This window comes from Gouania willdenowi, chromosome 9 (genome assembly GCF_900634775.1).
Source record: "Gouania willdenowi chromosome 9, fGouWil2.1, whole genome shotgun sequence".
Taxonomy (NCBI): Eukaryota; Metazoa; Chordata; class Actinopteri; order Blenniiformes; family Gobiesocidae; genus Gouania; species Gouania willdenowi.
In genome coordinates this window covers 40,429,403-40,450,694 of record NC_041052.1, presented here as the reverse complement: position 1 = coordinate 40,450,694, position 21,292 = coordinate 40,429,403, and the positions used below count along the sequence as shown (strand labels likewise).

The following is a 21,292-nucleotide window of genomic DNA, read 5'->3' as shown; positions in this document are numbered from 1 at the left end:
TGGGAGTTAGTGGATTAAAGTTAGTTAGTCCATTAAAACCGTACAGTGAGTAAATCATTGACTGTTGAAGACACACAAACCCAACAGTTTTTAAAAGTTAATAAAACAAATATGGTGTAATGTGTTTGTTAGACTTTCATCGACTAAAAAGGACATTTTAAAGATTTTAGGCCACATTTGTAAAACCAGTAGAGGATCCCTTTAGTTACTTTGTTAAAATATCATCAGAGCCAGATTAAATCTTACTTTTGTCGGGTTGTCACATGATTCACCCAGAGGTCATTGCTTTGAGTCTTACCAAGTGTCCGTACTGGGCTGTTGATTTGGCTGGGGGGGCTAACTCCGTGCACGTTGACCGCCCTGACAACAAACTGGTACTCTGTTTCTGGTAACAAGCCTTTCAACACCATGGAGTTGGTTTCAATGGGCTCTCGGATGTAAATCCACTCTGTGTCCATTTCTGGCCTGAAAAAAGAAAAAAGGTGAAACAATATAAAATAAATAAACAATAATAAAATGTAAACAATATATAATATTGTTTCATTCACCAGTAAAAATAACTCATTTAGCACAAAAAAAAAACTAATAAATACAAGGCAGTTCATTGTGCAATGTGTTTATTTTGGTATTAATTATGTAACATTATTACAGAGTTCTCACAGATCCTTAAAAAGTATTAAATTCACGAATCTAAAAATAAGGCCTTAACTGTCATTAAAATGTCTTAAATAAATGTTTTAAAAGTCTTAAATTTTAAGACAACACGTATGATTTTATGAATTTAATCAGTTTTATAATTTTAAAAAAAATGGTAACATTCGTTTTTGATTTTTTTTTTTTTTAATCATTTACCGTAACATTGCACAATCACGACAACAGAAACAACTACAAAACAGTGACATGGTTCCAGCAGGACTTTCAACAACATGCGGAAATGATTTTCCTTAATGGTTTTTATTTATTTATTTTTGTTGTTGTTGTTTTATAGATTTCTGGCTATTTTTTTAATCCTTTTGTTTGTTTTTAGAGTGATTTTGATTATTTTAGTCTGTTTTTTTGGTGTATTTTACTGTAATTTTTTGTATTTTTGTGTGTTTACTTTGGTGGCCACCAGTTGCACGTCTGCACGAGGCACTGGAAAAAATTACCCTAACCCTATGTAATTAACGTGGCGTTTTTCCCCCCAAATTTTGTTTCAAATGGCATTAAAAAGTCTTAAAAAGTCTTGAATTTAATTTGACTGACCCTGTATTAAATAAGTACAAATAAATAGTTTTAAAATAAACAAATAATTGAATAAATAAATATGATTTCACAAAGCACAGAATACATTTTGTCTTTGCATCCTATTTAACTTGTTATATTGGAGAAAACCAATGAAAGCACATTATGAACTTTTTAATTCTTGATTTTTTTTAAAGGTTTTCAGTCTATCCGCTTCAATCTGAAGCCTTCTTTAATCAGACATGACTCAATTGCTGGAGGCTACAGCTCTGTGTTGAATGAAGCAATCTTTAGATTCTTTACTAAGACTCAATGGCCCCTCTTCAGTCGGACCCTTGTTTGAAGTAAGACGAGAAAAATTGGTCCTTTTGTATCAGAAAATGCAGCATGAGACAAAACAGACGCTGATTAACGAGTGCTCTCTCATTCTCTCCTGGAATGTGACGATTCCCTACTTCTTTTTTATTGCAATTTGATTTTTTTTTTTACTTATTTGCGAAGAGTTAATCTTGCAACACAAAGAACATAATTTATGATTAAATCTATTCATTGCTACCCTTTTTGTTCATTCTGTGTGTTTTATTTTACAAACAACTCCAGACAAATTCCATCTGACCTTGACGTCTTCAATTTGGTCCCGAGGGAACTCTTGTGGACACAGGGCTCTTTAATCAGTGTAAGTGTGCGAACATAGCGAGAGGACAGAGAATGAAACTAGGTTTTAGTGTCTTACACAGAAAACACCTAGAAAGTCCTCGTCAAGCAACCTCAGTACTTGGAAATGTCTATTTCTCAATGCTATGGTTACAATATTGATATAGCATGAGGGTTAAATACAGCAAAAAGGACTCAAATGAGCAAAAGGTGCCAAATAACCCAGAAATATTAATTATTAAAAATTACAACAAAGTAAATGAAAAGATTCACGTCAACTTTTTAGGCAATCTCTCAAAGACAAGATCCACTAAAGTGAACACACAGGTTGTTTTATCATAAATCTGTACGGAGCACACTGGTTTAACGTCAGGTTTTCTGCAATAAATAGAATAAAAGCAAGTTATTTAAAGACACGCCTCCCATTTTCAGTTATATTAATTTACTTTAAACATATCAACCGGATCGTGGCACTGTCACAAAAATGAAAGAAACTTTTATTTTGTGCGTGGCTACATGACAAGACAATTATGTTTTTGAACCAACATATACTGTACACTACACTTCCTGTGGAAAAATGTAAACTTAAGATTAGAACCCTTGCTGCACTGGTGAAACGTGGACATTTCCACTAACTGAAATTATAATTTTTAGTTATTAGTCATGGTTAGGGTTGGGTTTAGGTTAAGGGATGTAATTAGGAAAATAACTTCAAATTCAACTACATCAGCTTGAAAATCTGTCCAAGCAACCTAAAACAAATTGTCTCTTAAAGCACAAAAAAAATAGGACACAATCATGTTGCCACGCACGAAACAATAGATTCTTTCATTTATGTGACATTTAAGCCAGAATACACCCTTTTCCCCAATGAATGAGTAATATTCATTAAGTAAACAAATAATAAGTGATATTAAGTTAGACAAAAAGGTTCATCCATGGCTTTGTTGACTCTAAAACGGTAAACTGGCCTCATCAAACTTTAAACGGTGACAATTAAGCTCTAGTTTTCAACTTGATGTCATTTAAAGAAATGAACAAAAACTTTAAGCCCTGTGATGGACTGGCGCCCTGTCTAGGGTGTACCCCTGCCTATCACCCAATGAGAGCTGGAGATAGGCACCAGCAGACCCCCGCAACCCTTAAAACAGGAACAAGCTGGTCAGAAAATGGTAGCCTGGCAATAAGCCACACCCACTTCCTTACTTTTTGTAAGAAAGTATTTTTGGTGATGCCAAAAGAAACCGATCATATCAGAGTCGTACAAATAGAACGTCTGATCTCCTGAGCCAAGCAGTGTCACAACAAACATGGTTCCCACCACGGAGAAGACGTTCAGACGTGCTGCTTCGTTTAGAAAGACCTGAATACATCGTTGAAACCACAACAAGAAGAGGCTTTAAAAGCATTTATATTGAGGAAAGATGATTGTGCCGTGCTTTCAACTGGAAGCTTTAGGGGAAAATATCTATACTTGTCAAACTATTGTCGTCACTTCCACTCTTCGTTTGATTGGATACTCTGCGTGTGTTTGTCCCGCCCCCCTCAGCCCCCAAAAACTCGGTGAGCGTTTCCAGAACAATCACCTGTATTAAACATTGAATAATACAAGATTAGGATTGATTCCAGGCAAAGAAAATGAATGAATGGAACAAAAACATTAACTCTACCTGTTTTTTATTTATCCTCTAGCCAAGAAAAGCCTTTCCAGGTTAGTTTTTTTTTCTATTTTATCTGTGACATGTTTAGCTTTATGGTAGTAGATGTCTACCTCATGGTCTTTCTACAAATACACTGTAAAAGTTTTTACTATTCTCTCTCTATGAATGTTTGTATTTAGCACAAACATTGATCCATTTTTTATCTTTAACCTAAAGTTTGAAGAACTGTTTCTATCAGGGATGGACCCAGCATGGCTGACCTGATGTAAGCCACCAGGAAGTGAAGCACAGGTGAGTTCCCTTCACTTTCTCCCCGTTGCCATGACAACGCCAGCTCCGTGTCAGACACGGCCATGACGACAGGCTGAGTGGGGGGCGAAGGGGGCATGCACATGTCTGATGGGAAATGAAAATAAGACATTTAGTTAAATATAATCCTGTGAAATGCTAGAAATAAAAAGATATTTACCATGTGAGGCAGTGCTGATGTCTCTGGGCATACTGGGTCTACCTTCTCCTGCCCAACCATACGCTCCCACACTGACCCTGTACTTACTGTTCACCTTTAGTTTAGCTACGTGGACGTCCTGGACCAGGCAAAAAAACACACATTGGTAATACTTTACAATAAGGCTCCCTTAATTAATGTCATTAATACATTATAAAGCCTTAGTTAACAGTTTAATAATAAGTTATTAATCATTATAATGTATTACCTAATGTTAATCAGTCAATGCATTAATAAGCAGTTTATCAAAACATTATTAGGCATTAAATAAAGTTACATAATGCAATTATATATCCTTATGTAAGCAAACTTAATATGCATTAATTCATATATTAGTAAAATGTAATAATGTCTCTAGTAACCTTTTACTTAAGTTGTTTATTAAGGTGTTACTGTAACATTAGCAATTTCACAAAAACCCAAAAGCCCAACTGATCATTAACTATGGTTAAGTAATGCTTATGAGGTACTCCTATACATTTATTAAGGTTTATGTCAGCTTATTCATACATTAACTGACATGTTAATTCATGTTAGATAAAATAATGATAAATAAACTGTTAATTAATGTTTAATAATGTGTTAACTAATGTTCATTAAGGGACTCTTATTGTAGTTACCCACACATTTACAAAGATAAGATGGACAGGCAGTACTTACAAAGCTCGCTTGTCCATCAAACTGTCCCTTTGAAAAGAAAAACAAAATGTGCCAAAACAATGATTATAACATAATGGTAAAGTAACAAATCAGCACAATTACAACATCACTGGTCCCTAACTGTCACATTTATGATGGATTTATGTAGTGAGTGGAATTAAAGGTCAACGTCCTGTTGCTATAGAGATGTTAGTCCCACTTCTATCATGAATACTTACAGTGGTCAGCATATCCAAACTGAGAGGCACCTCCATAGATGATGCAGCACCCATTGGACGGCCACCCTTCATTTCTGTGTAAAATACCTGAATAATAAATGTGAGAAAAAGCATATGGATAATTACAAGGGGTGTCCTGATATGATACCTGTGTATTAGCATCTACCTTCCCTCTCTCCGTCATGTCAGTCAAATCTCTTCCTTTACCATCTAATGCACCACAGTCTCTTCTCTCACCTCAACTTTCTCATTTCTTAAAGGGGCAGTATTATGAAAAATTCCCTTTCTAATGGTTTTGCTACAGTGATATACATTCCTTTAGCCTTATTCAGAGGGACACGGTTGAAAAAGTTCTGTTTCCTCCCTCCCTCGTTACTCCACATTTTGTAAAAAGTCAGCTCCAAACAGACCAGTTGGATTTTTGCCCTAATATTACATCATAAGGTATAAACTCCTCCTCCTGACAATCCTGGCGCCTCCTACTCTATAATGCTGCGATCACACCGGACGTGGCAAAAAAAAATTTGACGCGGGCACTGCGCAATAGCTTCCACAGGATTGAAAAATGTTTTCCTCATATTGGCTTCATATTTGCATCTGAAGTGAATATAAAAGCGCCGCCAACCAGACGCCATTTCTTTTCACCATCAACTATGGAGGACATCAGTAAAATCAATGCTCTTTACCTTCTGTGGAAACTGAAGAGCCGTCAAAATGCTTGACGTCATGTTCCTGGATTTACCAGGTTAACCAGCGACGCATCCAACTTGGTGAGTTTCACTGTTTTCTTCAGGACCTGTAACAAATCCTTCCTGGTCCGGTGCCGGAAAAAAAACTGTCCGCGTCGTAGAGCTCCAGGTGGTCACACACCGCCACCTTTATTTTCTCCTCCATGCTGTAATGGGTGAAAAGTCAAGTGTCTGTGTTGACAGCCTGACGTCATTGTCAACAAAGACTCTGATTGGCTTTTGCACCTGCGCATCATACAAAACATTGGCTGGAGTTCAATATTTTCAACTCAGGCGAATGACGAATGTCACGAATAATCGAGAATGTGCATCCCACGACCAACGCTCTTGCCGCGCGGATCAAACCGTTCCGCCCAACAGGAGAAGAATTTGCCTCACTGCGTCTATCCCATTGACTTTGTATGTAACCTGGTCACGCAAACATTTTGTGACGCGTTCGGTGTGAACGCAGCATAAGAAACAACCTCAGAGGTTAAACAAACATAGCAAAGGCAGGTTGATATTACAGTTAATATCTTTACGTTCAGTGTATAGATAATCCAGTATGAAGATAAACCGAAGAGCGCTCACAACCAGTTTCACTTTTAGGAGGAGAAGAACGCGGTGTAGCAGCTCATGTGATTTTTTAAAACAGCTGACTCAGTAGAGCGTGCAGTTACAATCAGTTCCATTTTTAGTAGCCGTTATGCCGCCTCATATTGTTTTTATGGGATCATCTGACGTGTTTGTGACCCAATGCGACGCAGTGTTTGGACAAAACATTGGACTATCGTCTTAAATGGACTATGTTTGTGGTCAGTAGAGGTGAGGAGGAGAATTAAGACTGTTAATGGTTTACTGCTGCCGCTGCTGTGATAAACACACACGTTGAAGCAGTGCGTGTGTTAACACCCACTCATGCATATAAACAAAGACCCAAAAAACAGCCTGTTTTTAGGAACGCTCTGAAAGTGACTTTTCAGATGCTAAAACGCTAGAAAAAAGGCAAGTTTGGGAAAATGAACCTCAAATACTATGATGTTGGGGTTCTTAGACCAAATGGAGATGGTGAAAAATAGCAGAATACTGGACCTTTAAATCCTCCTGTCCTTCTTTAGTCAACAATTTCACAGTTTTCACTGTTACTTTGTTTGTTTTAAGTCAAGGTATAATAAAAAAAATAAAGGACAAATATTTTAGTTTCTGCTAGGGTTGGGGTCAATTACATTTTTACAATTCCATCTTCAATTATCCATGTTCAATTACAATTACAGTAACCAGCATTTTTTTGTTTCCAATTGCAACTAAAATTACAATTATTTTCCACCTTCTTAATTACTAAAGTTAACATTCAATCAATCACAATTAATGAGCCTTAAATAAATAACTCCAAAAAATGTAACCTTCCTGTTGTGTTAGCTTTCTGTTAGCATCTCATGATAACGGGTCAGTTTGACCCATGTCTAAAATCAGCTGTAAAATACACAGAAAAATATTATATATCTAATTCATTTTTCAGCTCTTGGTTACCTTGTTAGGTTTCCTAATCAATGATAATATTGGTATTAATATTTTTGGTGTGGGCATCTGAGCCTTTTTACTGTCAGTATAGCCCTATATTTCATTTTTAAAATGGTAAAATGACCCTCAAGAGAACTGACAGGTAGTGGGAAAAGTTTATCTAAAACATATTTTAAAAATTATTAACTACGTATGTGTAAGACATAGAACTGTAACATGGTTCCCCAGTTTTGCATTTCATTAAATTGAAAGATTTTATAGAATTTCAATGCCAATTAAGATTATAAAGTCAATTATCTCAACTCAGCAACAGTTTTTTTAAAATACAATTAATTGTAATGAATTATTAATTACGCAATTACAGTTATAATCAACCCACACCCTGGTTCCTGCTTTTTCTTCATCCAAGACTGTAAATGCAACAATAAGCAGTAGAAGTATTCAGTCGGCGCTATCTTGTTTTTCTGTTTATATCTTTAGTGTGTGAGATACAGCTGCAATGTAATGAAACCAGACAGGAACGTTTAACTAGGATTTACAGCCATGTCTGTTGGGTACGTATTCCTCCTGATAAACCATAAATTCTTTTATAGCAGGACTCTATTCAAACGTCACAAATTTCCAAATATCAATCAAACCCTCAAGGCCATCTGGCAACACACACACACACACACACACACACACACACACATATATATATACGCTGAGTTTGATATGCTTTTCAGGAGCAGAAATGAGAGGCTGGGGGGAAACTCATGTCAGGGGCTCGTATAGGAGGAAATAACCAACATTTCAGTGGGAAAAAGAAAAACATTTGGAATGACTCAGAACCAGACGATTGGCAGTTAAGAAACAAAACATTCTGAAGCAACAAGTAGACAAGTGTACGTCTGTTATTGATTACATTTTTTTTCTGTCTGGCACTGTTTCAGAGAAAGGGAACACCCAGAAACCACAGGGTGAAATAATAAAATACGCACACAGTTTGTTATTTTGATTTGGTTTTCAAAAGGAATAACCAAAGAACAAACGGTACATGGATTATTCTTGCTCTACAAGATACAATAAAAAGTGAAGTGCTTCTTGTAAACCATGGGAATGCTACTGGTCGGTACCTTGTATCCGGTGATGGTGCTGACGTGCCGTCGAGGCATCTTCCACGTCACGCTGAAAGCAGTGCAGTTGATCGTCTCTAGCTGGATGTCCAGTGGAGGACTCAGACGATCTGGTTTACACAAAATGTAAATAGTATGAGTGATGAAATAAATCTATACAGAAGAAAAAAAGAGTTATGCTATAAAATGGCCATAGTTTTCATTAGAACGTTCCAATATTTTTAGAGTTTGTATCAATGAATTGACATCAGAGTTGGGAGAGTGCTTCTCATTTTTACTTGTTCATCTCTGATACAGTACCAATATTTCATCCTTGAGTATTAGCCAATACCAATATGATCCTATATGAGCATGAATCATATGTACTTTTATTACTTATTATGTAGTGTGGAATGTTATGAAAGGCTTAATCAAATGATATCACTCAAACTGAACAATAGTCAGCAACAGTAGGTATAAGAAAAACTGACCCATTTATCATAAATAATGGGTTACATACATTTTTTTCCTCAACCCTCGGATCATCTTTGTGACCAAAAATATTATTTGTTTAGTTCCAAAATCCTGTGTATTGGAAGTTTATAGAAAATGAGATATATTATGAATCATACTGACACTTAGTAACCTTAAGCTCAAATTTGCTCTATTGACTCTCGTTGCAACTATATATTTTTTTCATACACTGTAATCATGACATGTCATAATGCAACGGGCGACGGGGGCATGGCCTATCAAGTTGGCAACGCCCAAAAAGAACTCATAAGGACACGTCAAAACAATCAGCAGACACCTCTGAGAAAGACTGAGAGTTGGCAGTCGAAACATGTCAGGATATCTAAGTAAATTTCCTGAAAAAATTGTCTGAATGAAAAACATATTCAACATAAAAACAATTTGGAAATGTATAAGTTCATAACTTTGAAAAGGTCTGAAGTAGTTGAAAAGATTTGATGCAGTGGAAGTTAAAAAAAATGTGTTTAGTACATTTTTATTGCACTTTTATGAGATTGCGTACACAAAGTGTAAAAGTGTATGTAATTTAAAAGAGTGCACAAGGGTTAAACATAAGAATATTCCACAATAAAAAAACAGCCAATACTCTTCTTTTTTTTGTCTTTTGCTGAAAAATCTGACCAATTTCCGGTATCAATATCAGTATGTTGAATCACTGTACTATTGTTTTTTGTCATTATACAAAATATGGGAAAAGGTTAATGTGTTATAAAACCCCTCAAAATAATCTCATTTTGAAATATTGAAGTTAATATTTGATGCACTGAATTAAAAGATTGATAAATAGTTGTTGAGCATCTCAGACCCACATATTTTGTGAAAATGTCTTTTCAACACAAATTAAGTTTTAAATCAAAGAAGTTCACCTCCAATCTGGAAACTTCAGTAAATGTCAGAAAGCATGACTCATTCAACATAAGATACGTGATGAAAAAAACCTTCTAAGTCCATTGAGTGACATGCCATTTAGCAGAACCACGGGCACTACGACCACGAATGCATTAGGAGCAAATCAAAGTCCCATTTCAAAGCAGAACAGGGTGGCTCTAAAATGTGACCTTGGACACAAGTCTGGAGAAATCAACCACCCTGAGTTACAAAGCAATCTGAACCTCAGCTGCATCCGTTACCACGTCAACTGCTATTTATATGAATTAAGATGGTGGAAAACTCACAAATCTCATTCAAATACTAAATATGTAACAGTATTCTATTATATCAATAAAACAACAGCATGCTGACAGTGCTCATTTGAAAAGTAAACCTTTAGTAAATCTTTTCAAATAGTATACATTTTAAAAATATTGGTTAAAAGCTCGTCATTTACTGCTTATGACTGAGAGTAGGCTTTTTAACAGATCATTTTATATATGTTTTTTCTAAATGTACTTAGTTTTATTCATGTAAAGTTGTTCTGGATAAAAACTTATTAGTGTACATGTGCACGTGCAGACAAGGCAGAAAATAATTAATAAAAAACAAACTTAAAAAAGTTTTCCTCAAGACCATCTGAGACCAAGATGGTGCTCAAAATCACAAACTAGTGTACAACTCATACTAACATACCATTCACACTAACGTACTACTCATACTAACGTATCATTCGCACAAATGTACTACTCATACTAACCTACGACTCATACTAACGTACTACTCATACTAACGTACTACTCATACTAACGTACAACTCATACTAACGTACTACTCATACTAACGTACTACTCATACTAACGTACTACTCATACTAACATACTACTCATACTAACGTACTACTCATACTAACATACTACTCATACTAACGTACTACTCACCCGAACCTACTACTCATACTAACCTACTACTCATACTAACGTACTACTCATACTAACATACTACTCATACTAACGTACTACTCATACTAACATACTACTCATACTAACGTACTACTCACCCTAACCTACTACTCACACTAACGTACTACTCATACTAATGTACTACTCACCCTAACAAACCATTCACACTAATGTACTACTCATACTAACGTACTACTCACACTAACGTACTACTCATACTAACGTACTACTCATACTTACGTACTACTCATCCTAACCTACTACTCATACTAAAGTACTACTCATACTAACGTACTACTCACCCTAACCTACTACTCATACTAACGTACTACTCATCCTAACCTACTACTCATACTAACGTACTACTCATCCTAACCTACTACTCATCCTAACATACTACTCATACTAACGTACTACTCACCCTAACATACCATTTACACTAACGTACTACTCATCCTAACGTACTACTCATACTAACGTACCATTCACACTAACGTACTACTCATACTAACGTACTACTCATAGTAACGTACTACTCACCCTAACCTCCTACTCACACTAACGTACTACTCACACTAACGTACTACTCATACTAACGTAATACTCACACTAACGTACTACTCATACTAACATACTACTCACACTAACGTACTACTCATACTAACGTACTACTCACGCTAACGTACTACTCACGCTAACGTACTACTCATACTAACGTACTACTCATGCTAACGTACTACTCACGCTAACGTACTACTCACACTAACGTACTACTCATGCTAACGTACTACTCACACTAACGTACTACTCATACTAACGTACTACTCACACTAACGTACTACTCACACTAACGTACTACTCACACTAACGTACTACTCATACTAACGTACTACTCACCCTAACCTACTACTCATACTAACGTACTACTCATCTTAACGTACTACTCATACTATCGTACTACTCATACTAACGTACTACTCATACTAACGTACTACTCACCCTAACCTACTACTCATACTAACGTACTACTCATCTTAACGTACTACTCATACTAACCTACTACTCATACTAACATACTACTCATATTAACATATGTTGATATTCTTCTTGGTCACTTTCTCATTTCAAATGTTTTCAGAACTTTCAAAGTAAAGGTGGAGAATCAACAGAGATATTTAGCCTCAGTGTGAACAAGGTTTTTAACGCTGTAGGTTCTAAATGCATCTTGAGAAACTTGGAAGTAAACTTCAGTGGAAACACTGATCCCCCTAATCATACTATAGTATGAACTACAGTATCATAGACGGTACTATACACTACAAACTCAATGAGTATATACTAAGTGTGCCATTTTGAACCCAGCTCAAGACTTGCCCGAGACCAAGACAAGACCAAGAATTTTAGTTAATTTAAAAAACCATGACAAGGTTGAACAGTTAAACATCGGGAAAGTTGCAGATATTTATCGTTTTACCAAGTTCTTCTCCTTATGACGTTAATAAAGATGATGAATAGCAGAAATCAGTGCAGTCTCCACTACTACAACACTAAAACTTGGCACCTTAATGTGAGGAGGGCTACTGGTATTCATAGACAGGGTCGGAAATCAGTTAATTATGGAATGTAAAGGTGGCACATTAATTGAATAAGAATTCAAACTACGGATGCTGACTCGGGCTAATTCACCATAAAAAACAACAGTGTCCATCCAAACTGGTCCTAATGTGTTTCCGTAGCTCCTCAATAGCCACAGACGGACTGAATGCTCCACCTCTTCATAACTTCACTGTTTTTTACTTCTGAACACATTCAGTTTTTGGCAAATATCTCTTCAAAGTCCTTAAAGACATTACAACACTGTGTTTATGAAATAAAAGAGAAAATTCTCTTTTATTAAACCCATCTTTGAAATCTAGCTTAACGCGTTCATTAATACACGGCCATGATCTGCTGCTTGTTGTCATATATGGTGAATTGGCCCTAGTCAGCTTCTGTAGATTTGACTTCATCAGCAAACCTTCGACTTTTATCATCATATTGGATTTTGAGTTCAACTTTATTCTTGACATTTCGACTTGATTCTTGATTTGCCCAAAATTATTTTCTCCATCCAAATTTACCCGAATCCTCTCAATCCGTAATACTTGGTGGTAACTTGTGGAGAAGTCCTAATGTCAGGTGTAGTGAAGGGAGATGTAGGAGAGTTCAAAACAGCAATGGCAAAAAGAGCCGGCGATGTATAGGTCTAATGGACACAGACGGCATATTGAGAACCATTCGTTATAACACGTTGGAGTTTGGAATGACAAGGAGGAAGATTCCGAGGTTTGATCAGGAATGGAACAGGATGGAGAAGGTTTTAAATGCATTTGAAGAAGGGACCGACACAGATAAGTCACGTAGAGGATGAAATAGTTTATATACAGTAGCTGCATTAATAACTCTGAGTCGAGAACATTTGCTTTACAAACACCAACTAAAGCTAAAATACCAGTGAAATATTGAATCCTTCCACAGTTTTGTTCACTTTGTTTTCTTATAAATCTTTCATTGTGTTTACATGTGCATGATACTCACATTCATAGTGAAAAAAAGATGTAAATGGAGTTCATTTATGTATTTCTCTCAGGGTTGTGGTCAATTACATTTTTCAATTGCAATTATATCTTCAATTGTTTGTGTTAAATTACAAGTCATTTATCATTACGGTGACCATCATTTTTGCCTAATTACAATTCAAATTACAAATATTATTTTCCCCCTGAAAGTAAATTACAATTATGTTTTCAATTACTAAAGCACAATTACAATTATTCACAATTACTGAGCCTGAAATAAAAAATCCCCAAAACTGTAACCTTCCACTTGTGTTAGCTTTCTGTTAGCATCTCTAATGATAACTGCTCAGTTTTTTCTAAAATCAGCTATAAAATAAAATAAAAAATATGATCTATCATCTAATTACTTTCTCATTTCTTGGTCACCTTGTTAGATTTCCTAATCAATGACAATATTGGTATTAATATTTTTGGCGTGGACGTCTGAGCCTTTTTTGTGTCAGATAAACTTAATCTGACCTATTTTAATAATTATTAACTATGTATGTGTAAGACATACTGTAACATGGTTCCACAAGTTTCATTTTATCTTTGGTTCGAATTTCCATGAAATTACATAAAAATAATTACATAGAATTGCATTTACAAAGTCAATTATCTGAACTGAATTACAATTACATTAAGATTACAATAGCAACAGTTTTTTTTCAATTACAATTTAATCTTTAAGTATGTCATAATTGTAATTAGTTATCAATTATGCAATTACAATTGTAATTGACCCCAACCCTGATTTGTACAAAATGTATAAAACTAATTGTGGATTCCTGATGATACCTGTGAATGTCAAAAATAAATACAAGAGTGAGGTATCTTTATATTATTATATAGTCACTTATTAACGTTATTATGGATTATTTAAAGCAGTAAATCTTCAGTTTACTGGTTTCTTAACATTATTATAGATTATTTAAAGGAGTAAACCTTTATATTAATGGTTTATTAACGTTATTATAGATTATTTAAAGGAGTAAACCTTTATATTAATGGTTTATTAACATTATTATAGATTATTTAAAGGAGTAAACCTTTATATTAATGGTTTATTAACGGTATTATAGATTATTTAAAGCAGTAAATCTTTATTTCAATGGTTTTTTAACGTTATTATAGATTATTTAAAGCAGTAAATCTTTATTTCAATGGTTTTTTAACGTTATTATAGATTATTTAAAGGAGTAAACCTTATGGAATATATAAAGTGGGTAAAGTTAAACTCACCAGGTCTGTGAGCAGTGGATCTTCTTGCACAGAAACAAACGTTGGCTGTGCAAACAATGCAAAGTAAATATAAAAGAGTCCTGTCTTTACATGTGGATTCCATCCCTGCTTTGGTCCAAGGTTTAACATTAAATGCTCCTTTTGAAATAAATCAAAAAAGTAATAATAATAAATAAAATGAATGAAAAATGTAACCAATCAAATAGTTTTTTGTTTTTTTTTCTCAAAGAAAAGACGGCGTTTTATCCAAATTTCGGATCAGGGTCAGTTTCAGTCCAGAGACGCACGGAATGTGCAGGAAACGCACTGACAACACACGCACTGATTAGATTAGAGTCAGCAAAAGATCAGTGGGACGGACCCAGTAACGCACGCGCACGCGCTCGGACCGAGGAGGATCAGGGATGTCGTGCGTAAACACGCGATCACTGGACACGACTGACTGAATGATTGAATGAATGACGGACACGCACGATGGGGTGTTATTTTTTATTTTTATTAATATGATTATTTTTCCGATTTCGTGCCGCTCGCGCGTGCGTCTTCAGGAACAAACGAACAACAGAGCGAGCGCGGGCACGTGGGGCCATTTAGAGCTAAGAGGATAATGAGCGTCTAATCCACGCACTGCACACAGATGGAGAGACACTAACCAGACACTGTGCGTGCGTGCGTGCGTGTGCATGTGCGTGCGTGTGCGTGCAATCAATCATGGCCCATAACAATAATAATGGTTGACAACTGTTGGCGTTTTAGGGCTGATTATTGCAGTGTTTTCCAACCTTTTTTAAGCCAAGATTCATGTTTTAATTGGAGAAAATAAATAAATCAAAAGACACCACCGGAAATGTAAAAAAATAACTACTTTATAGCCTGTATCAAAGGTTCCTCAAGTGGGGTACGGGTACCCCCAGAGGTACACAAATTGTCATGGGGGTACATAAAGATAAATTTAAAACAGCGACAGTGACAACATTGGAAACTAGAATATAAATAGACCAGTGATTAGTCGTTTTATTGCATTTTTGCTACATTACTCTAATTTCTGACACGTTTCCATCAAATTTCAATGTCTTTACTGCAATTTTTCTCAACTTTCTAGACATTTTCAGCACTTTTCACCTAATGTCCTAATGTTCATCACATGAGACTGAGTGTTGAGAACCTTGCTCCATCCTTCAGAAATGACTGGCTGCCTTCCCAAAACAGCTGCCAACGTAATACAGGCTTTGCGATAGGTCAGAAAGCTGCTAGCTCCAATCAGCAGCATGCCTGCTACCATGATTCCAATCATGTAGATGTCTTCTACGTCTTTCATGGAAAAAAATTGACAGACACAACTCACCACTTGTTCCAAGAGTCGAGCACATATCCAGCCGCAAACAAACCGCTTGGACAGGCGGGCTCACCACTGACGAATCTTTTTGTCAAAAAAAATTGGTCGATTGCATTGAGAGACCAACTGATCAATTCCATAATTCCACTTTTGGATGAGATGCAAAGAGAGGCTCCAATTAGATTCACAAGACCAGACAAAACAAAGCAGCAACAAGGACAGATACGGGTGGGATGAGAGGGAGCAGAGAAAAATGTGACGGCCTCTGTTGAAGAGCAGAAGAGAAATTCTCTGTGTGCTTTTTTTTTTTCTCATGAGCAGGCCAAGGTTGCATAAAAATGGCTTTCCACATTAGATTTTCTTTTCACATTTTAGTGTATTTTTGACAATAAAAAAAACATATACAACTCAGCAAATTGAGTTCAAGGTATGCTATGATTTTGTGTTGTCTTGGCCTTTTATATTGTGCGTTTATTCTGATTTTAATCAGTGTTGTGAAGCACTTTGTGGCTTTTTTGTCTGTGAAAGGTGCTACAGTATATAAATAAATCTTACCTAACCAGAACTGGAGCCTGTCCCTAAAAAGGAGAACAACTAAGTTGTCTCCAGTGCAAAGCCAACACACAGGAACACTTTCAATACCACATTTTTTCTGTAACTTCAATCTGATTTGGCTACTTTATCATATTTTTTAATCAGGAGGCCTATTATTGTTTTTGTTTTGTTTTTTTGTAAATGTTTTTGTTAATACTTTGTCCCAAGCTTTAACTGGGGAGTCTGTACAATAATTTACTATAATAGTATGTAAATGTAAATGTATAGAAAATAATGTATTTTTGTCAGAAATGAACTTTTTAAATTTTGTCTTTGTTATTTATATACAGGTTTTGTTCAGCCATAATGTAACTCTTTATTGTACAGTATTTTATCTCATAGTATTTTTAGTGGCATTGTCTGATTGATTGTTGGTTGTTTGTTTTTATTGTGAAAATTATTGGAATGTTTTTTCTGAAACTTGATGTACATATGTTTGATGCATATTGTATTTTAATACAAAAGTGAAGGCGGCACACAATGCACATGCACCCATGGGATGGAACTGAGTTTGGGTTAGCATTTATTAGAGACGACTAGCGGCCCGGGGGCCACATACGGCTCTCAGTCTATATTTATGCGCCCCACAAAGTAAACGTACAAAATTACACAAAACAAAAGCAAGAATACTTAAAAAAATACAAATAATTACAACATTGCAGGAAAATACAGTAAAAACAAGAGAAAAACACACAAAACTACAACAAAAATGAACAAAACGACAACAGCAACACACAAAATTACTCAGAAAATTTATAAAATTACAGAAAATGACAAAAGTACACAAAAAGACAAAAAAACACAGTATTCACAAACAAGCAAAACAAAAACAGAAATACACAACAAATCACCCCCAAAAAAATGCAAAATGACAGCACAAATACACAATATGACTTATGTTTTACAGGAGAATTACACAAAAGAACAACAAAAATGCACAAAATGCTTCACAACGAGCATGACAACAACAAACATACACAGAGTGTGATAATAGTTGCCTACCTCTGACTTAGACGAACTATTTGGATTATTTTATTGGGATCTATCTATCTGCTGTCCCCCATCTGATGGTAAAATGTTTTACTCAATTTTGTAACTAAGCTTAACAAATCTGGTAAGATTCTGTGATGCATACAGTACAAGTATGAAACAATTTCAGTCTCCTCATAACATTCAGATATACTTGATTTCCTTTGGCTCTCAGTAAACTGTCCTGCAGTGTCTCGTAACAAACAGCAGGGGACGCTGGTGCATGATAACTGACTACATAGAGCAGTAATAATAACAGAGTCAGGGTGAATTGCTATCAAGTGTTTCCCTGTGTTAGTGTTGTTTTTTAATTATCAGATATTTTATTTTGTTAGTTTCTATTTTCATACAATATTTTTTTATTCATTTTGTTATATCATATCACTTTTAATGCTTTATTTTTTTTTTCAATGAAATGAGATAAAATGTTGTTAAAGGGGACATATCATGTTTTTAAATCCTTCCTTTTTACATATAAATCATACAGTTGTGGTCTATATAAAGCGGAACTGCACTGCTTGGGTCTGAATTCCTCATTATTATAGCTCCACCCCTTTTCTCCCCCTTTTCTGATGTGCTTCTGAGAGCAACTCGTTTTGGTGCTGTCTCTTTAAACGCAAATGAGACACTTCATACCCCGCCCCCTCTCCAGGTTCAACTCCACCCTGCTCGGCCATTTTTGTAGTTTGATAGAGATATGGCTATGTAGCGGCACAGAAAAAGTTTATTCACACGTTATTTACACAATGTCAACAACGTTAGACTTGTCCATCCAGCCTTACATGTTCCAGCCAGAGTCTGACCCAGTGGAGCGAGATGAAAATGAAGATGATGAACCTGCAGAACCCTAACAAGTGCGCTAACACAAGCACCGAGCTAACGCTAGCGCCAAGCTAACATCACGAAATGCATTTTAATACAGTCTTTTCGGAGACAAAAACGTCAAAATGAAATGACTAATGAAAACTTTAGACTTAAATTAAATCACGTAGGCCATATCATCAAGGATCTAAAACGAGCACACAGCGCTAACATATGAAGACGGTGCAACTGCTAATGCTAACAAAACAATGACAGGGACGTCTTATCATCACACTTTTAGCGTTATTTACAGCTTACCGAAGTGCTCTGTTCGTCGTCTCCAAAGATAGAGGGAATTGAACCCTCTTTCTGTAAATCCTTCTTTATACTGGTGGAGGTTGATGAAGCAGTCATCATTGAAGTGCTTCACACACACAAAAATGACCTTACCCACAGATGTGGTACATTTCTATAAAAAATAAAACTCAACCAGACACTTTGAAAAGGTTCTGATGTTGAGAGACGGTGTAATGAAGCGTGTGGGTTACTACATCCAACAACCCAACATTTTGACTTATCCTCTCGTAACTTCAGCATCCTTGAGCTTGGACTACAAAATAAAAGTGAGAAATAAAAATGGCGGATTGCTTGAAGTGTTGGACCTGGAGTCGATCTCCTAATTTGGCAGTTCCGCTGACGTTATTGTTCAAAAAACGTAATAGAGAATCGAAAAATCGAAACAGATTGAAAAATATGACCAAAACAGAATATAAAGATATCAATGGAGCACCTGAAGAGATTAATTTGAACTTTTGTGTGCTTCTAAACACTCTAAATATACAACAAAATGCATTTAAGGGCTAAAAAAGTGGATTTAGCATGATATGTCCCCTTTAATACTGTTTATTATGTTTTTTATTTGTCTATCCCTTAACCTCTGTGATGTATCCCTTCAGTGTTTTTCTGATACTGTTACATTTAAAAAAAAGATAATATTGAGTAATTGAATAATCATATAATACTGCCAGTGGGCTATTAAAGGGTAAAAGCAACAAGTAAATTAATTTGAAGAATTACTTAAAATATATAGGGAATTAAATGCAAAAAAAAAATGGTAATACAGGTTGAGACGTCACAGAGGAGAAAAATTAATAATTGCTCCATAAATATATTTGTTTTTATTCATAGTTTGTTAAATAAATGGTAATTTATGTATTATTTGGTATAGTGAATCAGATTTGTTTAACAAAAACAGAAACATGCCTTCAGAGTTCTATTGTGGGCGGAGCTTCCTTTTTGATGACATCACGTGGAACCTTCCCTTTGATGACATTACATGGCATGGTTGCTTTTATCGCAGAGGTATTATAATCCATCCCACTGTTCACATTGCAAGAAGAGCTTTGAAGAAATAAAGTCACAGCTTTAACAGACGTACCTATTATTACAATAAAATGGCTTCCAACAGAAATAGAAGTGAGATGAATTCACTTTTCAGTCGTCAAAAAGCTTTAGAAGAGCGCTCCAAATACAGAGTAGGTCAGTCTGAAAATAGACGTCCCAAGAATGGGAACATCATGGTTGATCGGCGTGTTGTCAGAGGAAACACCTACTCTCAACACTTTAGACCAGCTACTGTTCAGCCACACCCACCTGAGATAAAAAGACAGCAGCCTCCCGAGAAGAAAGAAGTCAATGTACGGAGACGAGCCAAAGAAAAGCAGGTCCAACACGCGACTCCTGGACCTGAACCTGTGCAGGTCAGGAAGCACATGGACACACAGACAGATCTGTACCTGGAGGAGCTGGCCTGTGTCATTGTGACTACAGATATGGCTTGTCAGACCGATGCTTTCCTGGACAGACCTGCCTCTCCGCTCTTCATTCCTGTCAAATCAGGCATAGACGTTGGAACCCAGATAGAAGAGGGAGACCTGTTTGACTTTGACTTAGAGGTGGAGCCAATGGTGGAGGTGTTGGTTGGTAAAACCATGGAGCAGGCTTTGCTAGAGGTGATGGAGGAGGAGGAATTGGCTTCCCTGAGAGCCCAGCAGAGGAAAATCCAAGTACTGAGGGATATGGAGCTGGCTGAGGTTCAACGCCTTCAGGAGCAGGAAAGGCGGCGCTGTGAGGAGAGGGAGCGGAGAATCACCCAACAGAGGGAGGCCCTGATGATTGAAGAAGAAACCGTTGAGAAGATCGCTGCTCGTGCTTACACACAGCAGTCCCTGGCCGACCTTCTACCCACAGTCTTCAACTCGCTGAGAAAGGATGGATATTTCCCTGACCCTGTGGAGAGGGATATTGAGACCAATTATATGCCTTGGCAGATGGAGGAGGTGCACAAGAATCTGGACACGAGAAACAGAGCAAGACAGCTGCTGGACCAAATCATACTCGATGTCGTTGAGAAAAGACTGGAGGTGTTCGAGGAACCAAAACCAGAAGAACCAGAACCAGAGGAACCAGAACCAGAGGAACCAGACACAGAGGAACCAGAACCAGAGGAACCAGAACCAGAGGAACCAGAAACAGAGGAACCAGACACAGAGGAACCAGAACCAGAGGAACCAGAACCAGAGGAACCAGAACCAGAGGAACCAGAAACAGATGAACCAGAAACAGAGGATTCAGAACCAGAGGAACCAGAAACAGATGAACCAGAAACAGAGGATTCAGAAGCAGAGGAACCAGAAACAGATGAACCAGAAACAGAGGATTCAGAACCAGAGTAACCAGAAACAGAGGAACCAACAGAGGAACCAGAAACACCTCCCACTGAACACGATGCATGAAGAAATCCAGTCGAAAAAATAAAAAATAAAAAACTGTCATTAAGGCTGTGTTTGAAATGTCACACTCTGCATTACAAACTAAAAAAAAAATTTGATGCTACATCATGCTGACAGAACGAGAATAAACCTTAGTTTGGGGGAGGGCAAGGCCTTTCAGGTATAAAGACAGAGACCAGGAGAAGGGGGGCAAGGGGGGCACAGCATGCATTTTTTTCACATATGAGGTAACTTGAGTGTCCACACGGCACACAAAATGTGAAATAA

At 36.5% G+C, this 21,292-nt stretch overlaps 1 protein-coding gene and 1 pseudogene across 1 annotated transcript in view; one reads left to right on the top strand and one right to left on the bottom strand.

Annotated features, from left to right (window-relative positions):
* The window catches only part of egflam (EGF-like, fibronectin type III and laminin G domains), a 63,590-nt gene extending 49,014 nt beyond the window's left edge, over positions 1–14,576 (bottom strand). The window contains exons 1-7 of the mRNA XM_028456478.1: positions 14,474–14,576; positions 8,290–8,399; positions 4,926–5,012; positions 4,708–4,734; positions 4,009–4,126; positions 3,800–3,935; positions 299–465 (exon numbers count right to left, since the gene is read on the bottom strand). Of these exons, the coding sequence (XP_028312279.1) occupies positions 299–465; positions 3,800–3,935; positions 4,009–4,126; positions 4,708–4,734; positions 4,926–5,012; positions 8,290–8,399; positions 14,474–14,576 (748 nt within the window). The remainder of the gene's footprint in view (positions 1–298; positions 466–3,799; positions 3,936–4,008; positions 4,127–4,707; positions 4,735–4,925; positions 5,013–8,289; positions 8,400–14,473) is intronic.
* Positions 14,577–19,583: 5,007 nt separating this feature from the next.
* LOC114469217 (radial spoke head protein 3 homolog pseudogene) lies at positions 19,584–21,071 on the top strand (annotated as a pseudogene).
* The last annotated feature ends 221 nt before the right edge of the window (positions 21,072–21,292 follow it).